Source organism: Megalops cyprinoides, chromosome 4 (genome assembly GCF_013368585.1).
Source record: "Megalops cyprinoides isolate fMegCyp1 chromosome 4, fMegCyp1.pri, whole genome shotgun sequence".
Lineage (NCBI taxonomy): Eukaryota > Metazoa > Chordata > Actinopteri > Elopiformes > Megalopidae > Megalops > Megalops cyprinoides.
In genome coordinates this window covers 7,432,988-7,460,000 of record NC_050586.1, presented here as the reverse complement: position 1 = coordinate 7,460,000, position 27,013 = coordinate 7,432,988, and the positions used below count along the sequence as shown (strand labels likewise).

The window sequence follows — 27,013 nt, the reverse complement described above, 5'->3', positions numbered from 1 at the left end:
TGGCGGCCAGCCTCCAGCGTGCAACTGCTGTTTGGATCTGTCGCGGCCGGGGCCGTCACTATGATTACCGTTCAGTTGGAGAGGAGCCGCTGTCGTTAGCCGATTAAGCCCCCGCCGCACGCGGCCGACGCGCCTGACTCGTGCCGGGAACTCCGGTGAGTGGAGCAGGAGGTGACAGGCTTCACGGCGAGGAGAAGGAGAGCGAGAGAGACCCAGGGCAACGCGCACCTGACAGTCAGCTGACGGGGGGCCCCCCCGAAGGTTGTGGTTCAGAGGGGATTTTCCGAGCCGGGTGGCGGGTGGTGCGGACGCCTCCACGAGCCGGAGATCACTGCTGCAGTGCAGTTTGGGACGGCGACAGCACGCCGCCTGGCACCAGGACCAGACGAGCTCTACAGTCCCGTTTATCCAGGACTGGGTTTGAACTGCGCAGTCCTGCTCTCCGATTGGAGCAAGTCGCAGAAGCAGGGGTGACTGGGAGTGAATTGGAGACCTCAAGCATACTGGGGACAAGGATCTCGAGGCCACCTCTGCGGTACTGACCAGGAGTGAATCAAAGGCTGTAAGCGTTTTGGGGACAGCAATCTTGAGCCACCACTAAAGTCCTGATTTGGAGCAGATTGGAAGCCATAAGCCCATTGGGGGTCAGGGATCTGAAGGCCCCTCTATCGTCCTGACGGCGGACCGGGTCAGGTTGGAGACCCGGGGCGAGCTGGGTACGGGGGGCGGGTCGGAGGGCCGCAACTCGCGGCCGCTCGCCGCCATGGAGTACCTGGGAGACAAGCTGTCGGTGGCGCATTCGCAGGTGTCGGGCTGGGTGGGCAGCGTGCGGCGCTCCCTGCAGGGGGCGCTCAGCCTGGTGTCCGGCGGCGCGGAGCGCGGGGGCGGGGCCGAGGACGGCGGCGGGGGCGGGGCCTTCAAGAGGGCCGCCTCCCTGCGCAGCCTGGCCTCCCGGAGCCGCGAGTCCTTCCGGCGCTTCTCCCTGCGCAGCCAGCAGCGGCTGTCCCTGCGGCGGCGGCCTGCCGACCCCGGGACGCCCACATCTGTAAGACCACCCCTCCTGCCTCTCGCCCCTAATCCCCTCGCCCCTGCTGTCCCCTCATCCCCCTCGCCCCTGCTGTCCCCTCTTCTGCTTCATTCCCTCACTTCTGCTTCCTCTCTCTACCCCTCCTTCGCTATTTGCTATTTCCTCCCCCAAAACAGGATGTTGTCTAATCACCTCAAAGCTCCATGCTGTCCAACTTGGTGAGGCTTAGAACTCTCTCCCTTTCTCCCTCCCTCTCTCTCTTTCTATCTCCCTCCCTCTCTCTTTCTCTCTCCCTCTCTCTCCCTTTCTCCCTCCCTCCGCCTCCCTCTCTCTCTCTCTCTCCCTCTCTCTCTTTCTCCCTCCGTCTCTCCCTTCCCTCTCTCTCTCTTTCTCTCTCCCTCTCTCTCTCTCTCTCTCTCTCTCTCCCTTTTTCCCACCCTCCCTCTCTCCCTCTCTCCCTCTCTCTCTCTCCCTTTCTCTCTCTCTCTCTCTCTCCCTTTCCCTCTCTCCCTCTCTCTCTTTCCCTCTCTCTCCCTCTCTCCCTTTCTCCCTCCCTCCCCCTCCCTCTCTCACCCTCCCTCCCTCTCTCACCCTCTCCCTCTCTCTCTCTCCCCATCTCTCTGTCTCTGGTGTTGCGGTGTACGTCCTCTCCACCTTACATTCCTTGAGCATCACCCTCTTCATTAGTTGTCCTCTCCTCTCCGGCCTCCCCTCTGCTTTCTGTCCTTGTCGCTGTTATCCCTCCCCCCCTCCTCCCTCCCTCCTCTGCCCCGGTGACCTCTGATTCTGCAGTAAGAGGACTCTGTATTCCGTACTCCGTGTCCTCCTCTCCCTCCCTCCCTCCCTCAGAACCGCCGGCTCTGCAGACCCCGCTGCGTTTCTGCCTCCATGTCTCGCCCCCCCAGCTCGCCGTGGAGCTGACGCTCGGGTGCCTTTTAGGCTTTAGCACAGGGAGTGAGGAGTAGGGGAAAGGAACGGCACGCTCGCTCCAGCAAGTCAGGTTTGAGTGAGGGGGCCGTCGCTATGGATACCGCCTCCTGCATCCCGGCTGCGGTCCAGGAGCGTGTGATTAGGATCGTGTGGGTGGGAGAGGTCCCAGAGGTGGGGTGAGGATGCCCAGGGAGGAAGGCCTTTTTATATTTGAGCTGGTGCAACGCTACATTATGTCTAACATGAAACCGAAAGACACACACACACACACACACACACACACACACACTCATTGCAGCTGTTAAGTAATTCTGTAGATCCGCCAGTTGTTCCCAGTCAGGGAGGCACAGATGAAACATGATGGATCTGGCGTTTTGTCATTAACATTAGCATGTCTGACACTCTAATGATGCTGTTACAGCATTAATCAGACACTCCTCATCCGGCGTGATTCATAATCCAGCGTGATTGATGGCAATACGGGGGAGCTCCATCAAAATATTATTTCGTGTGTGGTTTATTGCCTTCAGAACACTTGGCATTCCTCTGCATACCTTCCCTTGTGTCTCAAACTGTACCCGCTGTTCCAAAAGAGGAGCTTGTCCTCAAAGAATATACGTCAGCCCAGCATTATGTATACGAATATACAAATATACAAAGCCAACACGAGACCTGTAGAGGGAAAAAGGCTGGGCAGATTTCGCAGATCTTTAGCTGATCCGGATGGTTAATCACATCCTCTGTAGCGGCCCGCAGGCCATCCAGATAAGATAAGGATGGTGGGTCTGTGCAGGTCCTGCATCAGCCTTGTATCTGAGCGACAGTTGCATTGTGCTGCAGTTCTGGACCGTTGACAACACTGGGAGACACGAGAAGAAAGGGATAACCGTGCCAACTGTTTTTGTCAACGTCATGATGTTGTGGTCGTGGTCTTCGTTAATTACTGCTAATAACAATTAGTTAAAGTAAAATATTGCCTCAAACAGGACACAGTGAAGCTGAATCTCAGGCAGACTTGCAGGCAGGACTGTTCTAACACAAATGTGGGGACGGGGGAGCTGGGATTTTCCTGCTGGTGGGGGCAAGGGGGAGGAGCCAAGCGAGGGATGACAGCAGTGAAAGGTTATAAATACGGCGCTGACGCAGTGAAGGGAGAAAGCCGAGAGGCTTGTAGCAGATGCGGGGGGGGGGGGGGGGGGGGGGGGGGGGGGGGGGGGGCGGGTGCTCTGCAGCAGGAGATGTGGGGGCTGGACACGTGGGGGGCGAAGGAGGGGGACAGGGAGCAGGGCTAGCCGGGACAGAGCTACAGCAAGGCTGGGCTTAGCAGAACCAGGGCTTGCCGGGACAGAGGTGCACCGGCCTGGGCTGAGTAAGAACCAGGGCCAGCCGGGATGAAGCCGGGCTGCCGGTGGGGGTTGACTGGGTGGCGGAGATTGTGCTAGAGAGGGTTGGGTCTGGGACAGGAACTCGGTGTGCTGGGAGAGAGGCTGGGTGACATGGAAGGGAAAAGGCAAGGTTCCTGGTGATAGAGAGAGAGGAGGTGGACTGGAGCCAGGCCCTTAATGGAGCGATAAAGCACAGGGAGAGGCCGCTGAGCTCCCTGCTGCATTCAGAGGGATGTGAGAGACGTGAGAGAGGGAGAGAGAGGCAGGGAGAGGGAGAGAGAGGCAGGGAGAGGGAGAGAGAGGGGAATGGCAGAGGTTCGCCTGTCACCACGGTGATGCTGCTTGTATGGGCTCTGAAAGCCCCTCATGTCACAGATCTCAATCAGAGGACAGATTCCCCCCTAGCTCACTGCCCTGTGACGTCGCTCTGTTTCTGAGAGAGAGAACGTGTGTGTCTGTGTGTGTCTGTCTGTGTGTGTCTGTCTGTGTGTGTCTGTCTGTGTGTGTCTGTCTGTGTGTGTGTGTCTGTGTCTGTGTGTGTGTCTGTGTGTGTCTGTGTGCGTCTGTGTCTGTCTGTGTCTGTGTGTCTGTCTGTGTCTGTGTCTGTGTCTGTCTGTGTGTGTCTGTGTCTGTGTCTGTGTCTGTGTCTGTGTCTGTGTCTGTGTCTGTGTCTGTGTGTGTGTGTCTGTGTCTGTGTGTCTGTGTGTGTGTGTCTGTGTGTGTGTGCGTGTGTTTGTGTGCGTTTGCGTGTGTGTGTGTGCGTGCGTGCGTGCGTGCGTGCGTGCGTGCGCGTGTGTGTGTGTGCATTCCTCTGCCAGCTCCAGTAAAAGCAGTTAGGTCAGCACTGTGCTGCTTCTTCAGAGGCGTGACGACTGGTGTCTGCATACAGTCAGTGCCTCATGACAGAGCCTCATTAAGTCCCTGCAGACAGCTCTCCTCTCTTCCTATTCCCCTCTTTCCCATCCTCTCAATTTATCCCAGCCCCCGTATCCTGTCTGCCTGTTCTGCAGAGCTACGGCAGTGTCCTGTGACTGACAGAGCATCTCTTCGCTCTGCGTGTGTGTGTGTGTGTGTGTGTGTGTGTCTGTGTGTGTGTGTGTGTGTGTCTGTGTGTGTGCGCTCACGCGTCAAGTCTCACCACAGCACTGTGTAGATGAACAGGGCCCCCAAAACCATGACAGCACACCTCCGTTATCAGCAATATCACTGTTGTTGCCGGTACATTACATTACATTAGTTTAGCAGACTCTCTTATCCACAGCAACTTCCAGCACAAAAGAACAAAGTGTATCCATTCGACTTAAATGAGCAGCAGTGTCAGACCAGGCTAACAGGACTCCAAAACCAGTGATAGTGAGCATAACACTCAGGCATTTCCAGAAGTTGTCTAGTCAGGTTAGCACAAGAGAAGTCAAGTATACCACCAGACATCACAGATCACTAGATCACAGAATCCAAGACGCATCACGATGCCACGCGTAAAAATAAAACAGCAAGTAATGCGAGTGATGTAAGTAGCAGTGCGTTCCCCGGTCGTGGCGGTGCGCGACGTCTTCCGCAGGGGGAAGAGAGGACTCGGTGTCCCGAGCTGCCGCAGTGGCGATGGTGCTGCACACACTCCTCTCTGCCGCGTTTCTTTCTGCGCACGTCCCTCTCCCAAGCGCGCTCTGGGTGGAGCGCTGGCCGCGCCGTTGACCCCCTTTTCGGCTGTGTTGGCACAGCTTCCTCCCGGACCTGACTGTGTTTGCAGAAGCCGATAGGGGCGACGTGCAGACGGATGGGGGTTTGAAGCCTTTGGCGGGCGGGGCGGGGCGGGGCGGCGCGGCCTGGTGTGTTTGCTTTGTTGTGAGCGCCGCACCTGCACAAAGCGTTTTGCTTCCGGGCAACGCCATATGTTACCTGTGCGTTCGTTCGCTGCCAGCTCTGAGGGTGTGTGTGTGCGCATGTGTGCATGCGTGTGTGTGTGTGTGCTTTTGTCTGTGCGCACGTGTGTGTCAGAGAGAGAGACAGAAAGCGAGAGCATGTTCCAACTTGTGTGTATGTGAGTGCGTGTGTATATGCGTGTGCGCGCACGTGTGTGCGCATGTGTATACACGCGCGTGTGTGCAGGGCCAGATGTGGGGGCCCGTTTGGATAGCAGTCAGTGCTGCACTACAGAACGTGTCAGACACTGCTGTGCTCTGCAAGCAGAATGGAAATATTTCTGATTCGCGTTTTCTGACTGCGTGGGAGTCTTGAGGTTGCTGCAGTCTGTGTTGGTGTGCCTTTGTTTCAGTTCCTGCTAATAATACTTCATTACTCGCTCCCATCTGTGCTCCTATTTCTGCGTCTCTACATTTCTGTACGCGTCTGAGAAGGCTCGGCCGTCCCCGTCTCTCTCAGGGCGCGGGCGACTTTGCATACGACGCCCGGCGCAGTGTGTAGATACGCGCAGACAGCCCACGCTATCTGGCTTTATGAGAGCAGGGGCATTTGCATCGGCTGCAGAGACGGCGACGGCGTGCTCGCAGCTTCAGTGTACTCATGAAAAGCACACGTGCTCCGATGTATAATTATACACCTGCGCGACGCTCATCCGGAGGTCAGGCGGGCAGAGGCGAGCGCGGTGTGGAGCGGGCCGCTGTGTTCAGCGCTGCTCGGCGCTCGATTTGTTGAAGGACAGACATCGATATCGCAAATTCAGGCTAATGTCGCTGACTCAGCCGGCTTCAGTCTCCAGTCAATAGCAGCCTACAACAGCTCAGCACTGATACCTTACAGCGCCATGGTGCCCACAAAAGCAATGTTGTCGAAATACGTCTTTAAGTTGAATGGAATGGAATAAATATCAGTGTTGAGCCGCTGTAAGCTGCTGTTGATGGGGGTAGGGGAGGGTTTTGTTTAGTGAAGTTTGTTTTTTTTTTTTGTTTTTTTTTGACTGAAAAAGCTGGCTTACGCACCCCAAACAAAGTTTATGTGAATAGATTGGATTAAAGCAGCACCTTAATAAAGAGAGCCAACAATCCCGGGATTTAGGCTAGCTGACACCCACCCAGCAGTGGTGTTACCTCAGTTGCCTTTTGAGACCTCGGTGAAGAGTGTCACGTGGAGCAGCACGCAATAACGCTGATATTAAAAGAAGGGTTACGCGACATTTTCCCTCAGAATGAATACTTTTTGCAATAGAGCACAGACACAAAGCATCAACAGATGAGCAAGTTGCACATTACGCTAAGATATTATTTATCTGTTAAATTATCAGGCGCTTTTATCCAGAGAAACTTACATAAGTCACAATTTTATCCATTTATACAGCTTGATTTTTACTGAGCCAGTTCTGGGTTAAGAACCTTGCCCAAGGGTACAACAGCAACGCCCCAGCAGCAAATCGAACCAGCAGCCTTTCGGTTACAAGCCCTGCTCCTTACCGCTACACCATACTGCTGCCCTGTTTTTAACTCTGCGTGTAGAAACCTGTAACCTGCTTTAACTCCGCGTGTGGAAAGCTGCCTCTCCTCGCTGAGGTACAAAGACAGGGCTTAACACACCATTCAGGGAGATGTACCGTAACTGTGCCCGAAACTCGCGTAATAACAAATGAGCCGTCTCTCGGTGGCTTCGCTCTGTCTGCAGGCCGCGCACGTACCCAATAAGGTCTCCGCCGGTAAATTTATCGGCCGGCTGGTATTACCGGTCGATAATAAGCATATTTCACTCTGCTGCTGTCTGCCAAAAACGGGCCCCTTGCGATTTCCCCTCTCTCTCCGGCTGACATGATACCACCCCACCCCCCCACCCCCTCCTGCGACACTTTGATTTTTACTGATGTTACCGGTCCATGACTCAGCTGTAGAGCGGTTCGGTCAGGCAGAGAGGCTCGTGGGATCGGATGAAGGCAGTTGAAAATTTTTGGGGGCGGGGAAAAAAGAGAAAAGGCATTTCAATTCGCTTGTAAGGCACAAGAGCATTCATTATCCAGTTATCCAGCTAATTTCAGTTAATTCAAGCAATAAAAAAAGTGAGACCCTTGGCATAATTGGCTTTGTATCTTTGGGCTGATCAAGAAACGGGGCGTAATCTTAGCAGCTAACGGAGCTAGCTTTCACCGTCTATAGGGAGCGTTTTATTTTACATTGTAGCCATAGCATGCATGCTTATCTTTCCACACATGTGGCCAGGGTAATGGATTATATCTGTGGCATATCAGCGGCACTGGAAAGAAACATCAGCTGTCAACATTTCAGTTATGAAAATCACTGGCTCTGATTGACAGTGTACAGTCTTTTCATGTTCATGTCCCATGCCTGTTCCAAGTCTATGATTGCTAAAACAAGAATTATGTGAACTATTAGTATATATTAATATATACAGTAAGTAGTTTGGGTGGTTCTTGGTGCATACATTGCTTATGTCTTTGTGCAAAAATAACAAAGTGATGCGCTTTTTTTTTTTTCTTTTTGATAAATTCCAACACACCATAGTAATCAGAATGAATACCAACACTACACTGTGCAGTAAATTGTGTGGTTTAGTTCTCCTGTACTTTGGAGTGAAGTGTATTTGGCTTACATTTATATTACATTACATTGCCATTGAGCAGACACTCTTATCCAGAGCGGCTTACATAGGTCACAATTTTTTACATGTTATCCATTTATACAGTGGGATGTTTCCTGAGGCTGTTGTGGGCTAAGTACCTTGCCCAAGGGTACAGCGCCAAGGGAACCATAAACCTTTCGGTTAGGAGCCCCACTCCCTACCATTACGCTGCTCTGCCGCCTCAGCTTCCAACATGTATTGTTATGTTTTCCTTTTCTTACAAATAGCTTAGAAATAATAGGTTACTAACAGAAGACCAATATGGCAGGATTTGTTCAGAATATAATGCAGAGCCCTCAGCCTGCCTGTTCTGTGCTGTGTGAAACGTAAGTGCCAGCCGTGAGAATCTGATACGGGTCGGCCTCTGTATCTGAGACATGTTTGCATGTAGCACACTCGGGGTGTGACAGGACAGGGGTGTGAGGAATGTAACTGTCAGGACTTCAGAACACACACACACACACACACACACACGTACGCCCACAGAGACCACCCCCTTCCTCCCCCACATGCCAGCGTCCCTGTGTCATTAGCCACGTCTGTCAGTCTGTCTGTGACTCTCCTTTCCCCATTCCCTCCATTCATCCGTTCATTGTTCCCTTGCTTCCTCCGACGCACCCTTCCTGTCCGGGCGGCGGGGAAAGGGGGGTGAGGGGGGTTGGGGTGTGGGGGGGGGGGGGGTGAGGGAAGGGCAAAGGGGGGGAAGCGCTTGGTAACCAGGGATATGGGGGGGAAAAGAAACTGCGTCTTAAACAGGCTCGCACTGGCAAGTAACCTCAGGGCGAGGTGGACTCCGATTTCCCCAGTGCTCTTACGACACGCAGCCCTCGGCCAGAATGAGGGCCACGCCCGCTTCCAGTATATCACAGCGCCGCGGTAACGAGACGCGATGAAGCCATTCATCCGGTCGCCAGCTCTTCTGAGGCTGGTCTCCTTCAGCCACCGCTCGTGTTGATAAGGAAGTGTTTGGTTGCCTGGTGATAGGGTCGCCGTGGGGATGGGATGCCTGGGAAATGGGCTGTGAGGACACGGGTTACTGACAGTGTAGGTTGTGTACAGTGTGGGAGAGGTTTGCGTGTTGAAGTGGATCCAAGTGTGGAAATGCTATGGATAGCTGATTTGAGTGTGTGTGTGTTTTTCCTGTGTGTGCATGTATGTGTGCACAAGCATGTGTGTGTTATCTATGTGTATGTGCTTTTGTGCATGTATGTGTGTGTGTTATCTGTGTGTGTATGTGTGAGCGTGTGTACGTGAGCGCGCATGTGTTTTTGACTGATCCCCTTGACCTGAGCCCACCTCAGCTCAGAATAAGATCAAATCAGGAATCTAAGAACTGTATGCCGACTTCTAGGCCGATCTAGAAATGAATGGTGCTGCTCACTGTAGCGAGACAGAGGAGTGTGGAGCAGTGAGCAGGTAGATGGGGGGGGGGGTCCATGGGGGTGGGACTCAGGGGGTGTTCTGCTGGACTTCTCTCTCTCTGCACTCTCACTCTGTCTCCCTCTCCCTCCTTTCCCATTTCCTCCTGCCAGGAAAGGCAGTATAATTGATGACGTCCTGTGTAGCGCTGTTAACACACAGGCTCACGATCTTAGCAAAGTGCACCTAATACAGCAGCACTGTTCTGAGGGCCTGGGCCTGCAAGGTGGTTAACCCCCATAACCCCGCGGTGCATGTCCAGCAGTGTAAATGGAGGCCTGAGTCAGTCGCTCTGGGTAAGGGCGTTAGCCGAGCACATGATGTAACGTGGTGTAATACATTTCCCTGAATTGTTTGCTGGTCAAGATTAAGTGTATAAAATTAAGTGTTATCGAAACTCCTCCAACAGGAACAGGGGCAGAAAAAAACATCCCTGCATCAGAGTGTTTGGTTAGGACGTCTGTGCCTTTCCAGCAGGAACCGGTCCAAGTCTGAGAGAACCTGCGCTTGTCTGTATCAGTACCTCTTTTCTCTCCTGCCCATTTCCTCTTTGTGTTTGTGTGTGCGTGCGCGCACAGATGTGCAGGTGTGTGTGTGTGTGCGCGCACGTCTCTGTGTGTGTGTGTGTGTGTGTGTGTGTGTGTGTGTGTGTGTGTGTGTACGCACATGCCCGTGTGTGTGTGTTTATGCATGCCCGTGTGTGTGTGTGTGTACGCACATGCCTGTGTGTGTGCGTGTTTATGCGTGTGTGTTTGTGCGTGCGTGTGTGTATACGCACATGCCCGTGTGTGTGTGTGTGTTTATGCATGCCCGTGTGTGTGTGTGTTTATGCATGTGTGTGTGTGTGTCTCGAGGACAGTATGCCCTCTGTGACTGCCTCATTAAAAGATGCATGGTTCAGTGGACAGCTACCCGCACGCTCACCAGCCTGTCCCTGTCTTTGTGAGCTCTTCCTCCCACCTCGTCATTACACGTCCGATTCGCTGCCTGACTGCTGTCCCATAGTGCTCCGCAGCCCGCGTGAATGGGCCCACTTTTCTCCTCTGTCTAAGCGGCATTGGGTTTGTGCAGCAAGTCAGAAAGATGGTCCACAAACACGGCCGTGTGGGTGGCTTAACCCCTGCTGCGCCGTGCTGTGCAGGGTGAATGCTCTGCGGCCTGTCCGGGTCTGTCGCTGTGATGTCACAGCCTGCGCACCGAAGCAGCACACGACAGCAGGGTCACGACCTCACAGGCCACCACACTGTCACCTGACAGGAGTGCATGAACTCACTCGTTTTCTCTCTCCCCATCCCCTTCTCTGTCTCCCCTGTCTGCTTCATTTTCTTCTCCTCTGTTTTTCTCTTTCTCTTCCTCTCTCCCCCTATTTCTCCTTCGCTCTGTGTCCCTCTTCCCCTCTCTCTCACTCCCCTTTTTCTATCCCCTTACCTCTTCTCCCACTCTCCTTTTCTCCTCCTCCATCCCTCTCCCCTTCTCTCTTACTCTCTCCCTTCTCTCCCTCCCTCTCTCCTGCCTTCTCCACCTATTTCCTTTTTCCTTCTCCCCTGCTGCTCCCTCCTTTTCCCTCCCTCTCACCCTCTCCCTCTCCCACTCTCCCCTTCTCTCTCCTTCCTTCTCTCTCCCTCTCTCTCTATCTCTCTCTCCCCCTCTCCACCCTTCCTCTCTCCCTCTCCCTCCTTCTCTCTCTCTCTCTCTCTCTCTCTCTCCCTCTCTCTCTCCTTCTCGCTCCCTCTCTCAGGAGCAGCTGAAGCAGTGTGTGAGTGCTGATGAGGAGGGGCGGGACACCGACACCCTGGTCCACGAGACGGACAGTCAGTACGGGACCTGGGACACCGGTCTTCGCACGGACGACAGGTGCGTACACACCTGACCCCCACACCCCCCCCACCCCCTACCACGATGACACTACAGGTGCCTCCCACAGGTCTGAGTGGAACATTCCGAAGGGGCGTAACTGAATTCCACCCTTCCATCCTCTCATAATAAGCAGCAGTTATTAGCCCAACTGGTTGATGTAATTCTTCCATATCTGTTCCTGCCTACCTGCTGTGTATCTAAAGCTGCTGGGATGTCTGTACTCGACCCTGTCACCACGCTCTAAAAGGCCCGGTCTGACGCTACAGCCGGATGAAGCCCGTTTTAAACGCTTTCTGGATCAAGGTGACCCCACGGAGGAGACAGATGGGTCGGGATGCGTCAGGCGTTAATGTGTGGCACATTACCCCCGTGCGCTGAATGGAAACTGCTGATTGGCTCCTTTCTCTGTTCCTGCTGAGTTAACACTCCTCGGCCGTTCGATCCACAGTTTTGTCAAGACCACCAAGATGAACGGCAAGTTTAAGAAAAACGTTCCTCATTATCGTAGGGCACCGGTGACCCCTGAATAAATCGTGTCTTCTCAGCAGAGTGTGCAGCCTTGGTTTAAAAGGGCGGGAACAGCAGGTTTCTCTACAGCAGTGTGATCAACGTCACAATGTACGACCCTGAGAAACCTGCAAAACCCTCCACCTCCACTCCTAGGCGGCTGCCGTTCACTGTGACCATTCTGGCACTATTCTGTTGTGTGGGTGCTGCTCGGTCACATCAAGCTGATAATCCGTTTGGACCGTCTTTCTACGTGTTCAGTTACAGTCTGGTCGCACTTCCAGAGTGCTCCAGTTAGGCTTGTGAGTTGCACCAAAATGTCCAGAGGAAACTTTCTTGGCCTGTGATAGGATTGGTGTCGCTCTAAAGGTGAGATGAAACTGGGTCCTTTCTGGACCTTTCTGGAACTGGGTCTGAGGCAGTGAAAAGTGTGCCGTGCTGAGCCTCGGGTCTCCTGCTGCAGCTGCTGCTGCTGGTGTTGCTGTTGCTGCAAGATTAATAATATTGTGAAGGTTGCCTGCCCCCTGGTGGCTGGACGCAGCATTTTAAAGACCTGCTGTCAGTGTCCAGTCTGCTGCAATTGTGTGCTGCCCCCTTGTGTTCGTAGTGTGAGAGTAGCGTAGTGTATATAAAGTCAAGTTGAGGGAGAAAATATAAATAATTCATGCCATGGACTAACGTGTTAGTAAAACATTCCACCTCCCAAGGGTGTGAGAGTTCAGGTCATCTCATGTTCTGTAGCCTCAATCTAAATGATTGTCTTCTTTATGGGGAAAAAATGCTATAAGGAGATCTAGAGAAGTGTTCTCTGACCTATATAGCTTGAATGGCCCACAGCTTCCTGTTAGAGTCCGATATATTGAGTCTGTGTGTTAAGAGCATGTGCGGGAATGTGAGTCCCAGTTCAGCAGGTAATCCAGGAGACCTGTGAAATCTGATCCCAGATCAGCAGACATGTAGACATGCATGGACACGACAGTGGCTCACACAAATATACGTGTGACTCAGTACAGTTCAACACTTTTCCCTGTGTTTTACATTGAGACTAATGATCTCCTGTCTTTTACACAGGCATCTCTGAAAAGATGTGGAGACACAGTGTCTGATGCTCTGAGGTTGTTGTGTAGAATTATGCCTCTAACATCTGTCACCCCCCCCCCTCCTCTTCTCACCTTAGCCTGACCCCCGCCACCCCAACTTCAGACAGCAATCTCAGCTCGTCGCCACGGAAACCCACGCCCCCACACACGCCCGGGGAGCCCACCACGCCCAGCGACCTCGACACTCCCGACGCCCCCTCCCCCGCCCCCCCAAACGGAGACAGAGCCCCTCCCTTTCCCTGAGGTCAGTCATGGCTCCGCCCACTTGTCAAACGCACCGCAATCAGCGTTATCTGTTCGGTAGCTGCGTGCTGTGTGTTAATGCATTCCCTCAGAGCTTTTGACAAACAGTCACTTGAGCAGGTTCCAGAGCAGTGGTGGCCAGTGAGCTACAAAGAAGCGAGGCCCTACCCTCTCCTTGATGTGATAATTCTCCTCAGACTGGTATTGATTGTTTTGTGCGATTCAAGGGTGCCAGATTACAAAAGGGTCCCCCATTTACAGCGAGTTCTTTTCACCTTGATCACATCCTCCATGACAGCTCTGAGCCTGTGCACTTCAAATGAAACCATTTTAGAGTGCAAAAACATTATATAAGCCTTAAAAGGGATGTACTTGTCACACAAAGTATATATGTAATTCCGCCGGGTCTCTTTGTTATGCTAAAAACTGTTCTTTGTGGAATAAGATACAGAACTTTAAAGTAAGAAGTAATGAGGTAATGACGGGTGATCGTGACTGAAATTGCCAGGCTTGTTGATAGTGAAGAATAGGGTCAGGACCACATATCCTTTCAAGTGTCAGTCTCCTCATTCTGTCTGTAGCACAGCAGGCAACACTGTCCTGTATTATTGCACTGAAGGATGCTTCACTTTTTATAATTATTATCAGAGTTTGTCTGACCTTGAAACAGGATCCTAATTCCTTGAAATTCCTTGAAGTAAGCACCACAGACAGTGTTGTCAGTGTGGTCCCGGAGCAGTTTACGTACACGTGCAGGAAGGAAAATGCTGGAGGCTCACTCTCCCTCGTGGATATAAAAGTGTTCCGGAACACTCTGGGGCAGCGGCCTTGTCTGCAGGGCCCGGCAGTGTCTCCGTTTGGCGCCCGACGGCGCCGAAACCAGCGGGGCTGATGGCGCGGTTTATGGCCTGACGCACGCGCTCTCCAAGGGATGTAATTGTACGTCTGGCAGCTCCCGGCCACAGAAACTCAGATAAGCTCTGACCTGATTTCCGAGGCACTTCCCTAGACCGGGCTCTCTAAGTAGTGCCTTTGTGCGCGCAGCCCTTATATTGGCTATGTAAGCAAACAGCCTGCAGGCTGATGCATTTTACACTTTATTCAGTGTGATGAAGCACAGCACTCATGTACTCTCTCTCTCTCTCTCTCTCTCTCTCTCTCTCTCTCTCTCTCTCTCTCTCTCTCTCTCTCTCTCTCTCTCTGCATCTCCCTCTGGGATGACTTGGATGTTTCTGTCTGCCTCTGTTTAATGTGAACATCTGTATGTTTGTGCATCAATGTCCACGTTTGCCATTGTGTGTATGTGTACATGTGCGCGCCCCTGTTTTTTTGTGTGTGTGCCCATGTCCCTGTTTGTGTGTGTGTGTGTGTGTGTGTGTGTGTGTGTGTGTGTGTGTGTGTGTGTGTATGTGTGTGCACATGTATGTGTGTGTGTATGTGTGTATGTGTGTATGTGTATGTGTATGTGCGTGTGTGTTTGTGTATGTGTATCTGCATGTGTGTGTGTCCGTGTGTGTATGTGTATCTGCATATATGTGTGTGTGTGTGTGTGTGTGTGTGTGTGTATGTGTGTGTATGTGTGTGTGTGTGTATGTGTATCTGCATGTGTGTGTGTGTATCTGCACGTGTGTGTGTGTGTGTATCTGTGTGTGTGTGCGTGTGTGTGTGTGTATCTGCACGTGTGTGCGTGTGTGTGTCCGTGTGTGTATGTGTATATGCATGTGTGTGTGTGTGTGTGTGCGTGTGTGTGTGTGTGTGCATGTGTGTGTGTGTGTGCATGTGTGTGTGTGTATCTGCACGTGTGTGCGTGTGCGTGTGTGTGTCCATGTGTGTATGTGTATATGCATGTATGTGTGTGTGTGTGTGTGTGTGTGTGTGTGTGTGTGTGTGTGTGTGTGTGTGTGTGTATCTGCACGTGTGTGTGTGTGTGCGTGCATGCTGTGCCCGCAGACCTCCACCACGCTGCTGGACTCGAGCGCGCTGCGCTCCCGGGTGCAGCTGAGTAAGAAGCGAAGCCGCAGGAACCTGCCGTCACGGGCAGCGCGCCACAGCGCCGCCCTGTCTGTGCTGCAGGAGGGCCCCGGCGTCACCGCCGACGACTGGATGTACCGCGACTCCACGGGTGAGCCCGCCCTCTCGTTCGCGCTCCTCCGGGTGGCGGCAGCCGTTTGGGGACCTGCGTGATCGCTGAGGGGTTAATGAGTCCCGAGCAATGTCCCGAGTTAATGAGTCCCTGAGCAATTGGTTTTGTATTAATATGAACACCATAGTATACTTAATACCTAAACAAAAGCATTGTGCTCACAGTCTTCTCCCTCCTCGCTCTCCCTCTGCTCGGTCTGTTCCCCTACCCCCCTCCCTCTTTTCTCTGCCTCCTTTTCAATCCCTCCCTCTCTCTCCCTCCATAGAGGAGAAGGTGGAGAGCTCCAAGCAGGAGGATTCAGACACGGAGGATCAGCCCAGAGGAGCAGAGACCCGCCCAGCGGCCTCCCAGCCCCAGAGGGTCGCCCTCTTCCCCGGGATGGACCCGTCTGCCCTCAAGGTATGGCCCTTTCCCTGGGTGGAAATGCTAGAGGATGTGGCTCTTATCTTAGCATCTTGGCATTTTAGCATCTTAGCATTTTTATCTGCTTGTTCCATTTTCCCTTGTGTTGAGTGGCATTCACACAGACCCGTACGGCTGTCTGTTTCTGAGCTCTTCCTGGCCTTTTCGCTCCTGTCCTGTAGGCTCAGCTGAAGAAGAGGGGAGACTCTGACAATCAGACAGAAGGAGCCAGCCCCTCCGCCACCCAGCTGTCGCGCTCCCCCAAGTCTCCATTTCTGCCCCGTGCTTCCCGTGTGCTGCCCCCTGCTGGCGGGAAAGAGAATGGGTACGTGGACAAGAGCATGGCCCTGTGCGTCCCCGCAAGTCCTCCCCTTCCTCCTTCCTCAGGAGAAAGGTTCCTCTCTGTCAGCGTCTTTAATGTCCTGACAGCTTCTGTAGTGTGAGCATACCTCAAAAAATGAGTTATCGCTGACACATTTATTAACTTGATTGCAAATTAATAATAACACGCAGCTTGTTGTGAAAACCATTTCTCTACCTTCCAGGCATATTTTTCAAAAGGTATAATTTTCTATACACAGAATTGAAGGAACTGACTTTAAAAAAATGAATATGTGCGTCTTTGTGTGTTTGTGCGTATGTGCTTTTGTGTCCATGTGTGCGTGTGTGCGTGTGTGCGTGTGTGTGTGTGTGTGTGCGTGTGTGTGTGTGTGCGTGTGTGCGTGTGTGCGTGTGTGCGTGTGTGCGTGTGTGTGCGTGTGTGCGTGCGTGCGTGCGTGCATGCGTGCGTGCGTGCGTGCGCGTCCACAGGGAGGAGTCCTCTCCTCAGTGGCTGAAGGAGCTGAAGTCCAAGAAGCGCTTGAGTCAGTACGATAACGACACCTAGGAGCAGAGGACAAGGTGAGGCCTCACTCTCATTCATCTCACAAGCAGAGGAAACCGTTTCTCAGCACTGCGCTTCACCCACTGCCTTTTCTGTACTGTTAGGTGTGCCATGCATAGGTAGGCAGCCCCCATCATGCGTTACCTGTACAACTGGTAGCAGAAATGCTGCCAAAGCTACTGTTCCACGCTGCGTTGTGTTTTCCTGCTTTAAAGTGTGAGTGGATGTCGTGTAGTGAACAGTGTGATCTAGTGACTGATGTGTGGTATATACATGGCTTCCCTTGTCTAGTCACGTTAGCACGAGTTAACTTGTGGTAGGGCTAGAGTGGTGGTGTGCTCACACTTACTGGTCTTGGGAGTATGTTAGCCTGGTCTGGCACTGTTGCTCGTTCAACTTCAATGGATACACTTCTGTTCTTTTAGCATCTGCCGTCTGCTAAATGAATGTAATGTGTAGCGGAAGGAGGGAAGGATACGAATTTTCTAAAACTCAACCGCTGGTCCAATGCGGCATTTGAATGTCTTATTGCTGGAGATGCATCTCTGGGGTCATCGCCATGGTGACAGTGTTTTGAGGTCCCTTCCTTTGATCACTCCTTCATTTCATGTTTCATTTTTTTCATTTTACAGGTTGCCTTAAAAGTGGGGAATGTGTAGAGGAAGTCGTGACAGAAGCCTTAACCTTTGACCTGGAGATGGACGGAATCCTGCTGCTGCTGACGTGACTTTTTGTGTTTTTGTTTGTTTTTATTATTTTTTTTTTTTTATTATTATTTGTTTTTTTCTGTTAACTTCCTGCCTGGGTCGCAAATATGTGCATGGTGCCTTTATAGAACATATAGTTTATTTTGTGGACAAAACGAGCAAGAAAAAAAAAAAACAAGTACAACTGGGTGCTCTGCTTGAATACATTTCAACACCCAGCTCCTTTAGATGTCTTTCTGTCGGATGAATCTCAGCATAGAGCCACTTTACTCTCTCACTGCACAGGGAGACAGAGGAAGGGGAGGACCAATTCTTCACCAGTTTTTGTTGCACTTCAGGAAGGTTAGCCTGCAGGACCAAGCACCTCTTAGCCCAGAAGTGCTTCCTGAAACTGGAAGATAGACCAGAAACCCCCATGAATGGATGTCTTTTCTGTTTTTTTTTTCTTTAAATTCTGAGATTAACTAATGTGTTTGGTGTATCATTTCATCTGTCAGTCGACAGGTTTAGGAAATGGCCACACACAGTTGCCATAGCGTAATGGTTTCTGCTTAATTTTTTCCTTCATAAAGATTAAAGAGAACAAAACCATATTGAAAAAAACAATCAGACACATAGTCTACTATATGTATTAGTGATAAAGATGGCAACTGTAATCTTGAACTGTTATGTATGTGTATTGTTGCTGGAAAGAGATAGAGGGTATCAGGTGCAAAAAAAAAATCCGTAATCAATCCATCAGTAATGAAACTAAAGAAAGTCCATACTCGTAAATTATTGTAGGGGTGCACAATGTTATTTTCCCCAGATGTGTAAATCACGGATGTCACCGCCCAACAGATATGAGAGAATAAATTCCTTTCGGGCAGCGAGTGATTATGTTGTCATCCAGTCAGATTTTGCGTGTTTCGCGTGTAGGAAAGTCTTCTGCTCTGGGACGCCGGTCGCTCTGTGTCTGTGGGGAGTACGTTTGCCCTGCGCCGCCTCGTGCCAAAATACCACAGCGCAGTCCTGTGGGTTTGTGTCGGTGGCGCTTGTCCAGGTTAGCTTTTGGGGAGAGCAGAGAGAGAACAGCAGAGTTTTACTCTGTCAGCTCCGTCCCGGCCATGACGAGGAGCCTCATGCCAGAGCGAAGGTCAGAGGCGGTAACCGGGATCTCTGTGTGGTGCAGACTCCCTCCCACGCATTCGGATGCTACTGTTCTCCAGGCAACTTCTAATTACATTGCTCACTTCTCCGCGCGCGCACACACACACACACACACACGTGCGCATACCGGCGCTCGGAGAGGTACATCTGTCTCCAAATCGCGGATGTTGAAATGTGTTTGATTGTTAACGACAGAAACAATTTTTTTTTGTGTGTGGTGCAGTTCTTTTGGGTGGTGACATCAAAAGAAGCAAGTAGAGGAAGGGCTTTCATTTTAACTTGTTTTGTCTCTGGCTGCTTGACGTAGTTTATAGTCCAGCCATGCTGAGGTTGGGCAGGGAACTCGGCGTATTACCGGAAGGCTGCGGGTTTGAATCCGAAGCTTGAGCGGGACACTGCTGTTGTACCCATGAACAAAGTACTTCGGATATGTCATCCTTGTAAGTGGGTAAAGTGTCAGAAGCATGTACTGTAGGTCTCCCTATTTAAGGGTGTTTATTTTCAGCAAATGGAGAGAATCCATGCAGAATAGAGCTAAATCCTAATAGCACACTCCACTTATAATCACCTCTGTTTGTTTCTCATGAGTTGCAGCACGGTTTCTTTGTCCATTAAGTACTGTCTTAGAGCTTAGTGCCTCCGGAAAACCTCCCTCTGAATGTGTTAGCCATGCCAGCTCCGCCACTCCCCCCCCACTCCTCAACCTTCCAATGAGCACTTTGAGACTGTTTGACGGACAGCAATAGTGACCAATGTTCCGCCATCCTGGCTTACAGCATGTCCTGCCTTCCACATATTGATGGGTTGATGTTGGAATGCTGACAAAATGCAACTTAATTGTATTGTTTGGATCTTCCTTTGAGGTCGCAGTCTCTTCGGTGTTGTATATCAATGTTGTTAAACTCAGTAATGCTATTTTTGTCAGTTAAAAGAGGGGCTTTTTTATCTTGGTTTTCTTCTGTTTTTTATTTGAAAGATTAAGATGTATATCACACTGTGTTGTGAGACCAGTGTCAAAATGTGTAAATTCTTAATAAAATTTACTATGAAATGATCTGATTGTCTGTTGCTTTGTTGCGATATGATTTATTGATGATTTTATGATGGTCTTCCCATGAGAGGGTCTGTATAAGCCTTGACTATGATATTTTTTATATTTTAAGTGGGCAGCAGTGTCATAGTGGCAAGAAGGAGGGCTCATTACCATTAGGTTGTCGGTTTGAATCCCCACTGCTGTTGTACCCTTGGGCAAGATACTTAACCCACAGTTGGGTTGTCCAGCTGTATAAATGGATAAAATTGTAACCTGTGTAGTTCAGTCTGCATAGGAGAGTCTGCTAAATGACAAAGTAATGTGAATCATTAACATTTTTTGGGAAAGTTTGCCTTCAGTTGGGATTTCCATCCAGGAAGCTGCTTTGCCAGCCCCTTCACAGCATGCTGAGGCATAGTTATCTCTGACAAATGTGTGACAAAATCTACAGTACGTTATCATCACGCTTTCTGTCGCGCGTGTGCCCATAGGTTTGGGGTGCAAGACTCAAGGGTCTCCATCAATGAGATGAAACACCTGAAGTTTAGGGCGAGCACCCCCCCTCCCGGCTGGTGTTTGCTGGGGGCGGGGGTGGGTGTGTGGGGGTGTGGGAGGGGCTGTGGGGAGACAGGGCGTGGCCATGGGGCACTGCCAGTTTGTGGCGTTTTGTGCTGAGTTGGGCCGTTTGCTGAATCCTTTTGGCTCGCGCTCTGCGTGCCACGCACGGGCGGTTGGCAAGCGGTGGCCGCAGAGCCGGGCATCGTGTGCCAGCGCGGCCTCCTATTGAGATGCAGTGTCACGGACACAATGCGAGCGACAGACTTGCTGCATCAACAGCTCCCCGTTTTCTGCTGCTCTGGCCAGAAATAAACCATATATACCCCCCCTGCCCCCCAAAAAGCCCAATGCCAGCACACGCCGACAGACAGAGAGAGAGAGAGGGGTCACTCGGCACAGCTAGGCAGCAGGCAAACCAGGTAAAACGCCGGCCCTCCCTGTCTCCGCGGTCACCTGCTCTCGCTCCTCCTCGCCCCCCTGTCCATCCGTCCATCCGTCCGTACCTCCCTCTCGCCACCTCGCTTGCCTCCCCTTCCTCGTCCTCCTGTCTCTCTCGTTCCTCTCTCTGTTCCGCCCCGAGTTCGGTCGTCGCGTCCGTCCCTCTCCGTTTCCTGGCCGCGTCGGGGGTGCGTACGGACCTCTGCGGTGACACGCTTCTCATTCAGCGGTTCTGCTAGAGTTTAAAAAGTGGCATCAGCGTGTGTGCATGTAGGTTATTTTGGAGTTTTCTTTCAGAGGAGTCCTTTTTTGCCGATGAAATGCAGATAAGGTAAAGAAACAGTACGGTATGCCGCTCCAATAGGCACTGCCCCTGTTGATCTCCCTATGTGACTATTCCTCTCAATGTTCTCTTGCAGTCTCTATTGCCTCCCATCCTTTTCAACTTCCCACCTTGTGCTCACCTGTCTTTCCCTTTACCTGTTTGTTGTGCTGCACTTGGGCAAATTTGAGAAATATATGTAGAGCAGAGCGATTAAGAGACATGAACCAGTTTATTACTTTTTCCTCTGATTCCTCTGATACGCAGAGAGCGCAAGCATCTGGAGTTTTGATCTGTTTGTTAATTCGATCTATTTCAGTCACACACCCTCAAAACGAGGTGCAGAAGGTACACTTTTTTTGTTGAATAACCAGTTTCAGAGCATGTGAAACCAAAGGGGAATGCACAATAATCCAAACGAATCAGGAAATCTCAAAGCTCATCAGAGAGAGAGAGAGAGAGATGCGTGTGTTTAGTTACGATCCTTGAATGCCGTTTTTGTTGTCATTTTCGGGTACCCCCCCCCCCCCCCCCCAACCCCCCGACACAAGGAGAGGGAGAATGACGGAGCCGCAGAGTGCCCCGGAGCAGCTGGCTGAAGGGAAGAGTCAGGGCGGGGCCGGCGCCATCTACAAGGTAACCGTGACCGGCCTGTCCCACCCAGGCTGTCGCGGGGTCGCGTCCCTCAGGAGAACGCAGTGCCATGATTGTCACGCAGCGAGCCTCTGAATCACTCACATTCTCCTGGTGTCTCTCCTACCCTTCTGCTTTACTGTATGTACCCACCTTCAGCCACACCCTCTGTCACATCCTTATGTTGACCACTTTTTATATTTCCCTGCCCGAGAGCGGGGCCGGCGGACCCATTCCAATACGGGCTGTTCCAGCCGACGCGCTGATGCGTCCGAGCAAACTATTGTCAACAGCGTGGGAGAATTTGGAACAAGGACGTCACTAAAATGGTTTACATACAGGCACCGAAGCTATGAGATCGTTCATTAAGAGAGCTAAAATGGGCCTGTACAATCACAGGCAAACATGGAACCTGTTCATTCAGTTCTCCTGCGAGGTGAGGTTAATGGTTCTAAGTACACCTGAGTTTTAATTCATTCCGTATTTATCAGATTTTCACTATAAAACGTGTAGAAGTTGAGTTTTAACAACATGTATATATACACTTCTGTATATACATATACATTTGTTCTTAGCACATTGACTGTCTCAGGAATTATCCAGTCCAGGCATGGTATTGTGTTCAGTTAGGGAATGTTATCTTTTAGCACCTAGAGTAAAATTTTGAACCGAGCAGGGATCTTGTCTGTAACATTTTCATTTCATGTAAGTGATCCACACATCAATACAGACTTTTTGTGTGCAAGACCCAAAACCTTGAGGATGTGGGCTGTTTTTAGTAGTGTGGTAGTGGCTGAATTTGCACATTACACATTTACACATTGAAAAAAAAGGGGGAAAACACTGACACAAATAGCTTCCACTGTTTTCAGTGGCTGTGTTTTTGTGGGCTGTGGAGTGAAAGACTGTTGGCATGGTTTCAGAGCAACTGAGCCAGAGCATTCTGGAACCATCAGCTGCACCCTCTCGGTGCACACGTGGGATGGTCATATTGTGTAAAGTCGGCCAGCGTCTACCCCTGAGCGAAAGGGTATTTTTCTCGATAGTGTTTAATGTCTATTCCTGAGTGAAAGGTGTCTTCAAGTGGTGTTTAATGTCTCAAAACAAAGTCAATCACCCCAACCTTGTTTTGAGACACAATATGGTTGGAGTAGTTGACAATTACCCCAACTACATCAGCTACCCCCAAGTGTCGACATGATGTTCAACAAGTGCTCAGCTCTATTGCCCCAACCCCCACTGAGCATTATTATTTACTCTCTCCATTCTTATCATCTTTCCTCCCTGCCTTTTTTCCCTCCCCCTCCTCTTCTCTCTCTCTCTCTCTCTCTCTCTCTCTCTCTCTCCGGGTTGTCAGGTGGTGCTCTTTGAGAAGGAGAACTTCCAGGGCAAAAAGGAGGAGTTCTCGGAGGAGTGTAAGGATGTGACGGAGAAGAGCCTGGAGAAGGTTGGCTCCCTGCTGGTGGAATCCGGCCCGTGAGTTCTGTATCTCCGCTCGTGCACACGCCCACTTTCGCCTTCATCCTCCTCCCCCCTTTCTCTCTCCCCTCCCCTCTCCTCCCCTCCCACCCTCTGGAGTTTGAGTTGTTAAAATGTTAAAAGGAGTTACCCGTTGTCACAGCTCAGAGCCCTCTTTCCCTCTCTCCCAGCTGGGTGGGCTTTGAGCGCCAGGGGTTTGCGGGGGAGCAGTTTGTCCTGGAGAAGGGGGAGTATCCCCGTTGGGACACCTGGACGAACAGTCAGAGCAGCAACTCCCTGCTGTCTCTGCGGCCCCTGAAAGTTGTAGGTATCCCTGTCTGACCGCAACACTGACCATCCCGGTCGCCAATGCACACCTTAGCTACACTACCGGCTGCCAAGGTGTAATGCCTTGTAACTAATGCAGTGATGCCAATGGCCTCAGATGAACTCATACACACTAACTCCCAACACTGACCATTCCAGTAACTCACACGTGAACCACAACACATCTTGGTCATCTCCATGAGGTACACATTTACATTACATTTATTCATTTGGCAGATGCTTTTATCCGAAGTGACTTACAGGTGGGGAGTACAACACAAGCAAAAAGCCAGACTAGAAATAAACAATATTAGAAGCCCAGCAAGGTACACACTGACCATAGACAAGCCGCTTTACTGGCAACCCCACTGCCTTGCTGTCTTAGACACTGATCACTACATTGGCCTTTCCAGTAACTTCCACATTGACCTTAATGTCAACAGATGAACAAAACCGTATTTGACAGACCCTGATGGAGCTTTCTTAACTCACTGGTTCACTGACTGGCAGGATGACGAATATATATAAAGTCATACACAACTCCACAGGAGTTTCCTGTTTATTTTTTTTTTTTCGCAGAAATTAACTCTCAATGCCCTTTCATGTTTGTTTGATGTTTATGTATCAGTTTACCAAAGTCCCATAGTCAATGTCTGGCTACTTGAATGGCAAGAGTTATTTCAGAATTTCTGGTTTATGTAATTTTTCCTAGGCAATCTCATAATGGCTGAATAATCATAACATCAGCACTGGTAGGAAGATTTGTATGGCCACCCATATTAGTAGTAATGTACTGAGACTGAGGCCCTCCATGCTTACTTTTGGTGGGATGAAAACAGCATAGCTTTCAAATGTTTACAGTCATCAGTTTTATAATCCTTCCCCTTCACGCAACACTGATTTGAAATCTCCAGCTGTGCAGTGGGCTCTTCTCAGCACAACATTTGTATAGGAGTGCTGTGGCAACACAATTACTATGTTCCAGTACGCTGGGAAATAGCCAACAGCTATTTATTTACACTGCAAGTCTACACTACACTGCACTAGAGTGGAATGGGTGCAACTCACAGGCAACGGCCAAATCAGGGGTGCCTGAGAATGACTGGGGGGAGGGGGGGGGGGGGTCTAGATTAACCCCCCCCCCCCTTCCCAGTTTGTCCCACAACTGTGAGACTGAACCTGGGGCCATAGAGCTCAGCTTGTATTCCAACCTCTGAACCACTCAGGAGGCCTACATAAAATGCTGCTGTAGAAGAAACCGTCTCTCTGCCTCAGTTGAAAATCTGTGCTTTTTATTTTTACATTGGAGGAACATCAGGCCAGAATGAATGAACATGACATGTAATGTAAATTATATTACCCATAATGCTATGTGTGGCACTGGAATCTATGTATACATCTGGTGAGAGTTAGCCACATCCCCAGTGTAGCTAGCCACAACCTTGCTGTCTGCCTTGCTGATTAATATATGATGTACAGTGAATACAGCAAGCTCCTCAGGCATGAATACAAAATCTTGGTTAGCGTGAAATTATTGGTCACAATTAACAAATATGAACGTGTTTTAGCTTCAGGTACTTCCAGACCTCTAATAGAAGGTCTGTGGTTCAGAATACTATTATGTGTAAATCATACATTCCTCAGTATCAATAATGGCTGTGCTGTTATAACTAGGAGGTAATTAGATGCTGCACAGATTGCACAGGCATCCCAGATCTTTGCGACTGCCTTGTGTGAACCCATACAGATGCTTGAATGCAAGAGGGCAAAAGGTTTAATCCAATAAAGGGCATTATTTGTTGGCACTCCCCCTGCATTGGTCCTCAGTAACGAGGGTGAATATTCCAGAATACGTGCAGAAATACAAATACAAATACTAAGCATGATATTGGAGTAAATCAACAGTGGGATTAAAACTGTTTATCTGTGTGTGTGTGTGTGTGTGTGTGTGTGTGTGTGTGTGTGTGTGTGCTTGTGTGTGTGTGTTTCTGCACGCGCGCGCGCGCGCGTGTGTGTGTGTGCGCGCGTGTGTGCGTGCCTGCGTGTGTGTTTGTATCACCCCTTTAGGACAGCGCTGAACACAAGCTGCATCTGTTTGAGAACCCGGGCTTCACTGGGAGGAAGATGGAGATCGTGGAGGATGATGTTCCCAGCCTGTGGGTTCACGGTTTCCAGGACCGAGTGGCCAGCATTAGAGCCCTGAACGGAACGTAAGCCCCACCCCCCCAGCTTCACTCCTGCTCCAGACAGCAGGGACAAAGTTCTCAACACAGAAAAAAAGACAGCATGGCCTTTTCTTTCTCTTTCTCTCTCCCTTGCCCTTTTATCTTAATCTTCAAAATGCTTAGTTGTCAAAGCTGGAAATCGAATTGAAGAATTATAATATGCAGTTGAAACAATTACATTGATGATAGAATAACTCCATGATTGCATTGAAATATCATTAATACTAATGAGTATCAACATTTTCTTTCACAGTTAGTTAACACCGAAACACAAGTTCCAAGAGTAAAATATTCATTTGTTGTCAACAGATGTTTCACATTTCAGAAGAGATTAGAAAATGCATATGTAAATCTGGAATATGAAAGAGAGACCGTCATCGTCACAAACCCTCCTGTCCCACAGGGTCATTTTTTAATTATTGTTATTGTTGTTAGCATGTCTCTCTGTCCTTCTCTTCCAGTTGGGTGGGATATGTGTACCCGGGCTACAGGGGGCGCCAGTTCGTGTTCGAGCAGGGCGAGTTCAAGCACTGGAACGACTGGGACGCCGCGGTGCCCCAGATCCAGTCCGTCCGCCGTGTGCGTGACATGCAGTGGCACAAGAGGGGCTGCTTCACCACCCCCGCACCCCCGCCCCCCGACCCCCCTGCTGAGGCAGCCAGCTCCAGCTGAACGGCATCCAGCGCCCCCCGCCTTGCAAGCCCCGGCCCAGGACGCACCCAGAGCCCCCCCGCCCCCGCCTCAACCCCCCCGCCCCCTCGGCCTTGCCGGACCCAGGGGATTCCACACCCAGAAGTGGGAAACGTTCCATGTGTCTCAGCTGGAAATAAAGCGTTTTGGCTCATAACAGTCCGCATGTGTCACGCGTCTTTTCTCTGGCTTATTACTCTGTCGTTACTCTGGTTTGTTCCTCTGTTGTTACTCTGGTTACTCTGGTGTGCGAAGGGACCACATTCCAAGCCATCCTTGAGTTTTGAAACTGGTGAATTACAACAAATAACACAAAAACAAATGGCACGATGCAGCCGCCTAACAGCACAGAATAAGCAGCTCTGTCATACTCAAGACAGTGTTATGGAGACTGCAACATCTACACTCAGTGACCACTTTATTAGGTACACCTCTCTACTACTGGGTAGGACCCCCCCCCCCCCCTTTGCCTCCAGAATGGCCTGGATTCTTCGTGGCATGGATTCAACAAGATGCTGGAAACATTCCTTAGAGATTCTGCTCCATGCTGACATGATAGCATCACGCAGTTGCTGCAGATTTGTTGGCTGCACATTCATGCTGCGAATGTCCCGCTTCACCACATCCCAAAGGTGCTCTGTTGGATTGAGATCTGGTGACTGTGGAGGCCATTGGAGTACACTGAGCTCATTGTCATGTTCCTCAAACCAGTTTGAGATGACATGTGCTTTGTGGCATGGCGTGTTTTCCTGATGGAAGTAGCCATTAAAAGATGGGTAGACCATGGTCATAAAGGGATGCTTATGGTCATTTAAACGATGCTCAATTGGTACTAAGGTGCCTGATTTTGCCAGGAAAATGTTCCCCACACCATTACATTACCACTTCCAGCCTGAACCGTTGACATAAGGCAGGATGGATCCATGGATTCATGTTGTTTACGCCAAATTCTGACCCTACCATCTGCACGTCGCAGCAGAAATCGAGATTCGTCAGACC

General features: G+C 50.7%; 2 protein-coding genes across 2 annotated transcripts in view; both read left to right on the top strand.

The window, feature by feature from the left end:
* LOC118776074 (uncharacterized protein KIAA1671-like) overlaps positions 1-18,059 on the top strand; it is a 27,662-nt gene extending 9,603 nt beyond the window's left edge. The window contains exons 3-9 of the mRNA XM_036526148.1: positions 11,078-11,193; positions 12,881-13,040; positions 14,964-15,168; positions 15,455-15,588; positions 15,774-15,916; positions 16,402-16,491; positions 17,107-18,059. Of these exons, the coding sequence (XP_036382041.1) occupies positions 11,078-11,193; positions 12,881-13,040; positions 14,964-15,168; positions 15,455-15,588; positions 15,774-15,916; positions 16,402-16,477 (834 nt within the window). The 3' untranslated portion in view covers positions 16,478-16,491; positions 17,107-18,059. The remainder of the gene's footprint in view (positions 1-11,077; positions 11,194-12,880; positions 13,041-14,963; positions 15,169-15,454; positions 15,589-15,773; positions 15,917-16,401; positions 16,492-17,106) is intronic.
* A 2,092-nt stretch (positions 18,060-20,151) lies between these two features.
* LOC118776073 (beta-crystallin B3-like) lies at positions 20,152-25,996 on the top strand. Its single transcript, XM_036526147.1, has 6 exons — positions 20,152-20,270; positions 21,233-21,317; positions 22,672-22,790; positions 22,964-23,096; positions 25,167-25,309; positions 25,786-25,996. Exons 1-6 carry the CDS (start codon positions 20,152-20,154, stop codon positions 25,994-25,996), a joined length of 810 nt encoding a protein of 269 aa, XP_036382040.1.
* Positions 25,997-27,013: the final 1,017 nt, after the last annotated feature.